Below are 12,564 nucleotides of genomic sequence, written 5' to 3' on the forward strand. Positions count from 1 at the left end.
ATGATTGAAAACTCCCCACATTTGGTGAAAGATATAAACCTTTTGATTAAAGAAGAGAAGATTCCAAATAGGATAAACCCAAAGAAGTCAACACTAAGTTTATTATAATTAAACTTCTGAAATCAAAAGACGAAAATCTCTTGAAAGCAGCCAAAGAAAACTATGCATTTCTTGTAGGAAAACACCAATTCAAGTGACAGTGGCTTTCTTATTTGAAACTATAGAAGCCAGGTGGAAGTGGCATATTTTTCAAGTGCTGAAAGAAAAGAACTGTCAACCACAAGTATCTGGTGAAACTATTCTTCAGCAATGAAGAAGGCAAATAAAGCCCTCCTCAGGTAAATGAAAACTAAACAACTTACAGTTAGCAGGCCTATCCTAACAGATTGGCTAAAGAATGTTCTTCGAACAGAAAGGAAATGATGAAAGAATCCAGAAGGATCAGGAAGAAAGAGGAAATATATGTGTGTGTGTGTGTGTATATATATATATGTGTGTGTGTGTATATATATATATATATATATCTCCATGCAGTAGACGATCCATTTCCTCATGAGTTTTATAAGTCACATTTGATGATTGAAACAAAATGTATAACATCTGATACTCAAGACAATGATATTTTAAAGTAAAGGAAGTAAAGACACCTGAAAGGAGGTGAGGCTTCCATACTTTACTTGAAGCAGTAAAATGTGGATACCAGTACACTGTGATAAGCCATATTTGTATATTGTAATATCTACTGTAACCACTAAAAAACCTATACAAAAAGCTATGCTCAAAAAACCATAAATAAGTCAAGATGGAATCCTAAAAACAATGTTCAAGTAACATACAAGAAGGTAAGAAAAGAAGAGCAGAGGAATAAAAACCAATCAAAAGACAGATTGGCAGAGTGGATAAGAAGTTATGATCCAGCTATATGCTGTTTAAAGAAACTCACTTCAAATTCATTTGATGTAGGTAGGTTGAAAGTAAAAAGATGGACAGGAGTGGGTTTTAAAATATCTTATGAATTAGACTACAGAGCAAAGAAAATTACTAGAGATAAAGAGGGACATTATATTAATGATCAATTGAATTAATCTATGAGGAAGACATAATGATCTAATGTGTGTGAACCAAACAACAAAGCCTCAAAATAAATGAAGCAAAAAAAAAAAAAAAAAAAACAAAAACAAAACCTGGTAGCACTAAAAGGAGAATTTGACAAGTTCACAATTATATTTGGGACTTCAACACTGCCCCCGACCCCCAGCAACTAGTAGAACTTCTAAGTGGAAAATTTGCAAGGATATAGAAGATTTGAGCAACAGCAGCAACCAACAAGATCTCATTGACATATGTAGAACACTCCAACAATAACAGCAGAATACATATTTCATTAAAAGTGCATTTGAAAATTCACAAATATCCTGAGCCATATAAAAAACCTCAGGAAATTTTAAAAACTTGAAATTATACATAATATGTGCATTAATCATGATAGAATCATACTAGAAATTAATAACAGAAATACAACAAGAAAATCTCTAAACATGAAAATTGAATGATGCACTTCTCAATAATCCATGGGACACAAAAGGACATCTCAAAAAAAAATTAAGAACATAGGACTGAAAGAAAATTAAAGCATATCAAAATTTGTGGGGCCCACTTAAAGGACTGTTGAGAGGAAAATCTATTGTACTAAATGCTTACATTAGAAACAAAAAGAGGTCTCAAATCAATAATCTCAGCTTCTACCTCAAGAAACTAGAAAAAGGAGAGCAAAACACTCCCAACACAAACAGAAAGAAGGAAATAATGAAGGTCAGAAATCAATGAAATTTAAAACAGAGAAACAATAGAGAAAATCAATGAAATAAAAATCTGGTTCTTTAGAAAGTTAAATAACGTGGGTAAACCTCTGCAAAGATGACAATTAAACAAAGAGAGGGGACACAAATTGCCAAACCAGGAATGAAAGAAGGAATTATTACTACAACCCCTCAACACACAATAAAGGATTATAAAGAAATGCTACAAGCAACTTAGTTCAGCAACTTAGATATAATGGATGGACCAATTATTTATCAAAAATTACAAACTACCCAAACTCACCAAAGATGAAATAGATAACAGCCCTGCAACTATTAAATACATTTAATTCTTTAAAATTTTTTCAAAAAAGAAATCTCTTGATCCAGATAGTTTCATTGGCAAATTTCACCAAACATTTAAAGAATTAACATCAATTCTACACATTTTTTTCAGAAAATAGGAAAATAGAGGACACTTCTCAGCTCATGAGAATCTAATGCCAATCTATTTGCATTAGGTTACTCTAATGCCAATACCAGACAAGGACATTACAAGAAAATTACAGATCAGTATTCCTCATGAATGTAGATCCCTAAATCCTGTATGAAATATTAGCAAATCAAATTCAGCAATATATACAAAGAATAATTTATCTGAGCAACTTGAGGGCTTTATCCTAGGAATGCAAGTCTGTGTCATGCTTGTCAATCAGTGTAATCCATCATATTAGCAATATAAAGAAGAAAAACCAACTTATATTAACTGACGCAGAAAAAGCATTTGGCAAAATTAAACATCTACTTACGATGTTGATATGATAAAAATAAAAATAAAATATAACTGTTGAAAATAGGAATAAAAGGGAATTGCCTCAACTTGATAAAAGGCATCTACAAACTAATTTATGGATCACATCACACTTAATGGTAAAAGACTGCAAAGATCATGAACAAGACAAAATATCATCTGTTTTTACCCCCCGTTCAACATTGTATTGGAATTCCTAGATATTGCAATAAGGCAATTTTAAAAGCTACACAGATTGGAAAGTGTGGGAGAAAAAAAACCTGTCTGTATTTGCAGACAACATGATTGTTTAAATAGAAAATCCTTAAGAAATCCACTTAAAAAAAAAGGTCTTGGAACTAATAGATGAGTTCAGTAATATATCAGGATATCAGGTCAATACAGTCAACATACAAAAATCAATCACGTTTCTATATGCTAGCAATAAACAATGGAAAACAAAACATTTTGTAAATATTTTAAATAGCTTTCAGAAATGAAATATGAAATAAAAATGGAAGTGAAACAAAACATGTCCAAGACTTGTATATTGAAACTACAAAAACACTTACAAAACAAATCAAAGAATCACTAAGTGAAGAGACATACCATGCTCAAATATTGGAAAATGCAAAATAGCAAAAATGTCGATTTTTCCCCAGTTGCTCTAAAGATTTGATGCAATTCCATCAAAATTCCAGCAGGATTTTTTGTAGATATAGACAAGCTGATTCTAAAACTTTTATGGAAAGGTAAATAAACTATGATAGCCAAAATAATTTTGAAAAAGGATCATAAAGTTGAAATAATCACTACCTGATGTTAAGACTTACTATAAAGCTACAATAACCAAGATCATGTGGTACTGGTGAAGGGACAGACAGGTCAATGAACAGAATACAGCCTAGAAAAAGGTGACAAAAGTAAGGCCAAGGGAGTTTTTAACTGAAATGTTTGTGAGGTAATAACATGCTGTTACAAGAAGTAATATAGAGCAATTCCAGGTACCCTAATTATACAATTTTGAAAACTATAGAACAATATCATAATTAGGATATTGACATTGATACAATCCAATCATTTTATTCAAGTTTATTTTTCTTCTACATGTGTGTGTTTAGTTTTATACAATTTTATCACATGTGTAGGTTTATGCCTTTACTAACACAGTTAAGATAATGAATAGTTTCATCACCACGTGGACCCTCAAGTCGCATTGCCCCAGTACCATTTGTTAAAAAGGCCATCCTTCTTCCATTGAATTGCTTTTGCACCTTTGTCAAAAATCAGTTGAGCATATTGTTTTGATTTCTATTTCGGGGTCTTCAGTTCTGTTACATGCATCCATATGTCTATCCCTCTACTAGTATCACTCTGTCTGAATTACTGTAGCTATATAGTAAGGCTTGCTATCAAGTACAGTGATTCTTCCCACTTTATTTTTCTTTGTCAAGATTGATGTAGCTATCCTAAAACCTGTGCCTTTTCATATAAATTCTAGAATAAGATTGTCTATGTCTAGAAAAAACCGCTGGGATATTGATAGGAATTGCATTAAAACCAGAGATCATTTTGGGGGAGAACTGACTACTTTAATAGTTACATCTTCAAATCCATGAACACAGTATGTCTCATCATTTATCTAAGTCTTCTTTGATTGCTTTCCTTAGCATTTTTAATATTCAGCACACAGATCATGTAGGAATTCAACATGTTTTGCAAAGTTTATCTGTAAGTATTTTATTTTGAGCAATTGTAAATGCTTCAGTTTTTTGGTTTTAATTTTGATTTGCACATGTTCCTTGTTACTTACTATATGAAACACAATTGGTTTTTGTGTGTTGATCTTATATTCTGACCCTTTGATGAACTCATTTATAGTGGTTTTTTTTTGGAAAATTCCTTGGGAGTTTCCACATAGACAGTCATGTCATCTGCTTTGTGTTTAGTTTTCAATAGTTTGATTTTGATGTATCTGAGAGTAGACTTCTTTGGGTTTACTTTATTGGCATTCACTGAAATTCCTGACTGTGTAGATTTATGTTTTCAACCAAATTGAGGGAGCCATCTCAGCCTTTCCTTCTTTATTCAATGTGTTTTTTCTATACTGTACCCTTTCTCTTCTCTGTCTGGGACTTGATGACACCAATCTTAGACCTTTTTAACTATGCCACAGGTCCCTGAGCGTCTGTCAATTGTTTTTTTCAATCTTTTGTTTTCTTTCCAGGTATGGTGGCTCAAACCTGTAATCCCAGCATTTTGGGAGGCCAAGGCAGGAGTTTCACTTGAGCCCAGGAGTTGGAGACAAGCCTGGGCAACATAGTGAGACCCTGTCTTTACAAAAAAATAAAAAACAAAATTAGCTGAGCATGGTGGCACACACCTGTACTCCCAGCTACTCAGGAGGCTGAGGTGGGAGGATCGCTTGAGCACTGGAAGTTTGAGGCTGTAGTGAGAAGTGGTGGCAGCCAGCGCACTCCCAGCCTGGGCAACAAGTGAAACCCTGTCTCAAACAACAACAACAACAATAACAACGATTTTGTTCTCTGTGTTGTTCAGATTGGATGATTTTTATTGTTCTATCTTCAAGTTCATTGACTAGTTCCTCCTTTATCTTCATTATGCTATTAAACCCATTTAGGGAGTTATGTTCGTTTAAACTTTTGATTACATATTTCTCAGTTCCAAAATTATATTTTTATGTCTATTTATTTTTAAGATTTTTAAACTTCTATTCATTTCAAGAGTATTTGACCTTACTTCTTGAAGCATTTTTAAAGTCTGTGTAATCAACATCTGTGTCATCTAGGCAGTGGTGTCTATTGATTGTCTTTTCCTATGAGTTGAGATTTTCTTGGTTCTTCATATAATAAGTAATTTTAGATTATAATAAGTTATAAGTCCTATGGGTCTTATTTATGGGTTGCATTTTTGGGTTGCATTATTATGGGTTGTATTTTAGCAGGCAATTGACTAAGTTGAGTTCAGGCTTCCAATTCCAACCAGGCTCTTGTGGATTGTCATTCCCATGTCAGTTCAATTTTCAAAGTCTTTGCAGTGCTATTTGGATTGGTTCTGCATGTATGCCAACCAGTATCCACTTTGGGGCTTGGATGGCAGTCTATCCCATAGTTCAGTTTTCAAAGTTTATGTATGTGTTGTTGAGGGTCAAGCCATGTATGCACAACTCAGGATAAGCCTAGGAATTTATAAATAATTTTATGGGGTTACTTTTCTGAGCTCCTTCTTTTTCATAATCTTCCTTGCCTTTTCTGATTCTTTGGGGGCTTCCCTTTAGGTCCTCCAGCCAGAAAACTTTATTTACCTTGATCTACTGCACTCTTGCCATGACTGCACCCATATCTACAGCCAAATAGCAGAAGGTCTGAGAGATTATAAAGCAATTTTAGGCTCTTATAGGATCCCAGTGCCACCACTGTCACAGGATTCCTTATGGGCTTAGAATGCACAAGAATGAAGAAAAATTAGAAATAACAAAAATTAAAACTGAGGCTTCCTTTATTCTCTCTTTTTCTGTCTCTCTTTTTCTTCTTTCTTTTTCAATCTTCTTGAGCCTTCTCTCTCTGTGCTGATGTTCACTTCCAGTTACTGGGCTAAGTTTAGTTCAGCATGGGGAATTGTGGAATTCAATAGAAGGATAAACTGTAACCTTTGAGAGTATCTTTTCCATTGGACAGAAATTATTTGTATCTTTACATGTAAAAATATACATGTTAACTAGTAATTCTCTAAGGCCAGAACTTTTAATTAAAATTTCATTTTTATGAAGTGCTAAACTAAGTACATTTCTCTAGATAAACCTTGGATGAGTCTTTGTTCTTGTACGTCATGGAGATTACATGCCATTCTTATTTTGTGGGGTTTTTCTTTTTTGCTTTATTTCCTTGTTTTGAATAATTTTTCTTAAAAATAGCAATCCATATTATTCCTGCAGAGGGTCTTAACTGAAGTAAAAGATGATGTAGTTGGCTTAGACTCTCTGAGGAGGCAACCTAATTGTTTCCAATTCAATAACTATGTATTACATACCTACTACTATGTGTCAGACACCTTGCTAGGCAATTGTGCAGAAGACCAATATATGATTTTCATAATATATATCAATCACACAATGTTCTCTTGAAAATTAGTTTGTTCTGTGTAATAGAGACTCTGTGAAATTCTCCAATTGTCATTGAAAAAGAAAATTTGAAAACTTTATGTGTGTATAAAATACAGTCATTCCTCAGTATCGATGGGGAATTGGTTTCATGAAGCCCTATAGATACCAAAATCCATGCATACTCTAGACCCACAGTCAGCTCTGTGGAACCCATGTACATGAAAAGTCAGCTTTCTGCATCTGTGGCTTTTAGCACAAATACTGTATTTTCAGTCACATTTGGTTGTGGAATGCAGAACCCAGGGATAAGAAGGGCCAACAGTATTTACTGAAAAAAATCCACATGAGTGGATCCACACAGTTCAATCTTGTGTTGCTCAAGGGTTCACTGTGATATCTTATTTCTGTGATGCTCTTCTCAGAAATGCAAGAGCATTTGTTTGTTTGTTTGTTTGTTTGTTTAGCAGAAGATGTGATCTTGATTGCCCTTGTTTACTTTCAAAGGAAAGGCAGAGGAAAAAAAGAAGAGGAAAAAGTGAAAGAGGAGGAAGAGGTTATGGTGGTACCAAAATTTGTGGGTGAAGGAAGCTCTGACAAAGAATGGTGTCCTCCCTCTGACCCTGATTTCTCTATGTACGTGTATGAGGTTACCAAATCAATACTGCCCATAACCAATATTAAGGAACAGATTGAGGTTCTTGCAAAGTAAGTTGTCTATGTATATATGTGTTTTTAATTTCTGAAAAAAAATTAGTGACATATATGTTTTAGCCATGTTTTAGACAAATACACCATAAATAAAAATGAAGCTTACAGCACTCTGACTCTGACACAGAAACACAATGAATTGGAAAAGTCCTCAATTTCTATTTAGGTCATATGTTTACTAAGAATCAGAGATAGGAGCTGGAAATTGCTTCAAGAAAAATGCCTGTCATTTTCTTCAGCTAAACCATGAAAAGCATCTTTCAATGTGATCCTGCAGAAGTTATGAATCAAAAGTTTGAAAATTAAATCATCCCTCAGGTGGATGGGGTGTTCATAAGTTAAAGGAATCCTACTGTGAATTATTTGTAAACTGATAAATTTTCTAATACAAATGTCCAATGTCTCTTTTTCTGATCTGTTTCTGATCTTTTGTGTTTCATGTTTCTCTAAGTGGGGTGTGAGCATTCTAAACAACGGCTGCTTAGGCGGGCTCAGGGCTCTGTATAAGCCAGTGAAGTTGTCTCCTTCATTAGAGTGTTTAATTACACCAGGTAAAGGCTGGAAATTGACTCGGTAGCTGTAAGGGGTTAGGAATCACCAGAAGTGAGGACAGGCTTCGTGACTGACACCACTCAGTAGGTAAGCTGCTGGCTTGTGCAACAGCTGCGGTCTCCATGGGAGCTTGCATCTCCTCCAAATAGCAGTGAGTTGCTATCATGAAACCTGGATGTGACAACTGCAAGTAACACAGCTGCCAGATCATTGCCTTTTTGTCAGCCAGAACTGGAAGAGAACATTTTTGGCTACCGAAGTGTTCCTGATGTCCTTGAGAAGTGATGGCTCAAGCGGAACTCTGTCTTGGCTTATGTGAACATTTGTGAAATCTCCTCATGCTTTGTTCCTATCAGTAACACTTTTCATCATTCTCAAATAATTGTCTTTTCTTAACCTGAGCCCACACCAAGATACAGAGAGAGGCAGAGATATGTCCCCATGGCTCTGGTTCCTTGGCATTCACTAGAGTACCCCTGGCTTGGTGGAACTGCAGTCGTCAGTTCAACAGCTTTCTCCCCAACTCTTTCTCTCTCTTTTTTTTTTTTTTCTTTTTTTAAACCATTGTTCTTCTTTGCTTGGTTTCTCACGCAGCAAGAGGAATTTCTTTAAAGTTCGCAATTTGGGCCAGGCACACTAGCTCATGCTTGTAATCCCAGTGCTTTGGGAGGCCAAGATGGAAGGATTTATTGAAGCCAGGAGTTTGAGACCAGCCTGGGAAACACAGTGAGACTCCCATCCCTCTTTATAAATACAAATTAAAATAAAAATTGCAATTCTGCCCTTACTCCAAGAATGTAGTGGTCTTCATAGACAAAGGGTATTGTAGGTGTGTTTACTGACTTCTTCAGTGAGAGCCTAATATTAGGAGAAATACACAAGCAAAGTATACCACATTTATCCTGCCTTGCCCGCAGATCTGTGACTTTATTTTTCTTTTTGCCTTGTCCTCTTCTTCCTTGCTCCTCTGACTTCAGTGTTAAGTCACACCATGTCTTTGTCTAAATTAAAATAAATTTTAAAAGAAAACAAAAATATAAAACTTGAAAATGTTCATAAATCTAATGGGAAAATTTTCTGGGTGTTTGTCTTGTCTCTGAGTTTAAATTCCTTGAAAGAAGAACCATATGTTAGTTCAACTCCTTCCTTGGATTTCAGATTAAAACATTTAAAATACTTTTCAAGAGTAAGAAAATTTTAAAACTGCATTGATACTTAGTGTTATATTGATTTTATCTTTTTATAAGTATTGGAAAAAATTAGCACTCATTTTCTCCTTCAAATTGAATGAAATTGCTAGAATTTCAGTTTATATGTGATGGTTTGCATACAGTAAGCATGCTAACCTACTTATGGTAAGTACTTTCTCAAAAATAAAGCACGATGAAAATCACCGCAAATGTCATTTTTACATGTATATTTACATGTAATTACACTCAAAGCATCCTGAGTTATTAAAATTGACTGATTTGATCTCAATGTAATTGACACAGGTATGTGGCAGAAAAAATGGGTGGTAAGATTACAAAAGAGAAAATACCTGATTTCAGCTGGGAACTTCACATAAGTGAACTAAAATTTCAACTTAAATCCAATGTCATACCGATTGGACATGTCAAAAAAGGAATCTTCTACCATCGAGCTTTGCTTTTCAAGGTGTGTAAGGTATTTTGCCTCATTTGCCGTTAAGTAAAGATGCTTTGTCTTTATCATATTGGAGTAGGCCAGTTGCTGACATTTAACTGAATATTATTCTACCATTTAGATTTATTTATATCTGGCATATATGTGTATATATACATATATACAAGTATACACATACATATATACGAATATATACATGCATACACACACATACCTGCCTATATATTCACCAGACTACTAGAAGCATATTTATTCAATAGTGACCATACACCTACTATAGCGAGGGCCTCTGCTAGGGCCTGAGAGTACAGAGATACTAAAATCACAGTCCCTGCACTCAAGGGGTACCTAAACCAGACTTGCCACTTCCAAAGTAAAGTCAGGGAAAATTCCAGAGAAAGAGCTGATATATAACCCAAATATGAGAGGCTGCATAGGGTTTCATCAAGTAAAGAAGGAAAACAAGAGTATTCTAAACAGAGAAAACATCTTATGCAAAATAATACAGGTATGAGAGTCAGTGGTCTATTTGAGAAAGGTAGAATAGTTTGCGTGCATGAGGAAAAGAGGAGGGGTGAATGCTAGATCATAATGCATCATGTAAGCTTGGGCATTATTTTATTACCCTAAAATATAACAGTAGCCCCTGAAAGTTTTCAAGGGGGTAACATCATTTTGAACCACTATTCAGGCAACAGAATGGAGAATGAATTAGAGCAGGGGCAAGACTAGAAACAGGAAGACCAGTTAGAAGGTGACCGAGCAAGAAGAGTGGTTGATCCACACTAAATCCTGACATGTAGATGTGGAAGAGCCAATGAATTTAGAGGACATAATCGAAAGGAGTTGGTGACTGCCTAGGTGTGGTGTGAGAGAGTCCATGAGAAGAACAAAATGATTTCCGGGCTTTGAGTGGGGCAACTGGTAATGATGGCATTATTCCCTGAAATGGGGACATCAGAGAAGGATCAGGCTGAAGAGATGGGGTGATCTTTTGCTCCATTATATCCAGTGTCTGGCATATAATAGAAGCTGGGAAAATGTGAACTATAGACTAAATGCATAAATTTCCTACCCTTTCCCAAATACTTATAAACATCATTGCATTCACATGCATCTTACCTCCAGTTCCAAGCTAATTCTATTATCTAAGAGCTAGCCTTTCCTATTCCCTTGGATTGCCTGCTCTATCAATTCTTGCTTCTCTCCTGTCTTAACTCTCTTCTCTCTCTTAGCTATTTCCCCCTTTAAAATCTAAACATGCTTAACTCTGCAGTATATAAAGAGAAAATATAAAGCTCTTATCATAATAGCTACAATTACTACCTTAAATCCTATTACCATGACTAACATCATTTTGAACTATATGCCAGGGACTTGTTACCTATAATTGTGAAGAGTTGCAAAAATGCCAAATATAGAAATTACTACCCTTACTTTAAAGGTGACCAAACTGATAACCTGGAGAAATAATTTTACCCAAGGTCAACCATAGGTGGAGCTGAAATTTGAGCCCATGGCTACCTGAATAAAAGACCTACCACACTGCTTCTACCCATAGATACTTCCCATTCCTGGTCAAAATTCTGAATCATCTTAGCTCCTTGTCACTCTTTGGCACACCTCTCATTTTTGTCCTAACTCACAGTCATCTGGCTTTTGCTCCCACTCTCTCAATAAGGACCTTAGTGATCTCCTTATTGTCTGCCTTGCTTAATGGGTCAAATAATTGGAGAACACTTCCAGGTCTCTCTTAAATATTGGGGTTCCTCAAGGTTCTGACCCAGACACTTTTCTGTTCTCCCTTTATGTACTTCACAGGGTGAGGTTTTCCTTCATATGGCCTTAAATAGTACCTAAATACGTAAAATCTACAGATCATGTCCTTCATCCTTCAAACCTCCCCTGATTCCAGATCTATGTATGTCATTAATATCCAGGCTAGCTCTATATGAGTGTCTCATAGGCACTGAATTTTTCAAGTTGAGCTGCTATAACAAAATACCATAGACTGGAAGATTAAACAGCAGTGATTTATTTCTCATAGTTCTGGAGGCTGAGAAGTCCAAGAGCAGAGTGCCAGCAGATTCAGTGTCTAGTGAGGGCTCCCTTCCTGGTTTGCAGACAGCCACCTTCTTGCTGTATCCTCATATGACAGAGAAAGGCTCCCATTGTATCCTCACATGGTAGAGAGCAAGCATGCTTTCCTGTCTCTTATTATAGGGACACTAATCCCATCGTGGGGTCTGCCCTCATGACCTCATCTAAACCTAATCTCCTTCCAAAGACCCCCACCTCCAAATACCATCACATTAGGGATTAGGGCTTCAACATATGAATTTGGGGGAGTACACAAACATTCAGTTCACAATAGGCATCTTAAGCTTATTATGCCAAACAGAATTACCCTCACATCTCAAATGAGTCATACAATTAATTACCCAGAAATCTCCCACCACTGAAATTCTGAACACCAATACTCACTGATAAAATATCTTATCCTTCCCCTCCTCTTAAATTCTTCAGCCCTCCTATATATGCTCTTTATCTCCTCTATTTTCTTCCAGTTTTTTGGCCTGTTTGGCTTTACTTTCTTCCCTAGGCAGGATAGACAAATAGACCACAGCCCTAGTAATTCACTCACTCACTAATATCCCCCATTCCGTCTCCTTCCATCCTTCCACCCTCTGCCTTGCCAACCAGGCCTTGTTCTGATTATCTGTCCTTTTCACTCATACATGCCACCTACAGGCCACTCCTATAGGCCACTCTTTCCCAACTCCTAGTGGCAGGCTTTTTCCTATTTTCTTCAGCTACTGGGCCCCACATCTGCCCTTTGCCAAGCCCTTCCATCGGCACTGCTCCCCTCTAAGCAGGTGACCTTGTGTCCCACTTCACAAAGAAAACAGGGAGTTTCAGATGGGAATTGCTTCACCTCAGTCAGCAGC

The 12,564-nt window shown here is 36.0% G+C and overlaps 1 protein-coding gene across 2 annotated transcripts in view; it reads left to right on the forward strand.

Moving 5' to 3' along the window:
* The window catches only part of ARMC3 (armadillo repeat containing 3), a 121,535-nt gene that overhangs the window by 106,332 nt on the left and 2,639 nt on the right, over window positions 1-12,564 (forward strand). For both annotated transcript variants that reach the window (XM_008002495.3, XM_008002497.3), the window contains exons 17-18: window positions 7,217-7,417; window positions 9,466-9,628. In XM_008002495.3, coding sequence (XP_008000686.3) covers window positions 7,217-7,417; window positions 9,466-9,628 — 364 coding nt within the window. The remainder of the gene's footprint in view (window positions 1-7,216; window positions 7,418-9,465; window positions 9,629-12,564) is intronic.

Source organism: Chlorocebus sabaeus, chromosome 9 (assembly GCF_047675955.1).
Source record: "Chlorocebus sabaeus isolate Y175 chromosome 9, mChlSab1.0.hap1, whole genome shotgun sequence".
Lineage (NCBI taxonomy): Eukaryota > Metazoa > Chordata > Mammalia > Primates > Cercopithecidae > Chlorocebus > Chlorocebus sabaeus.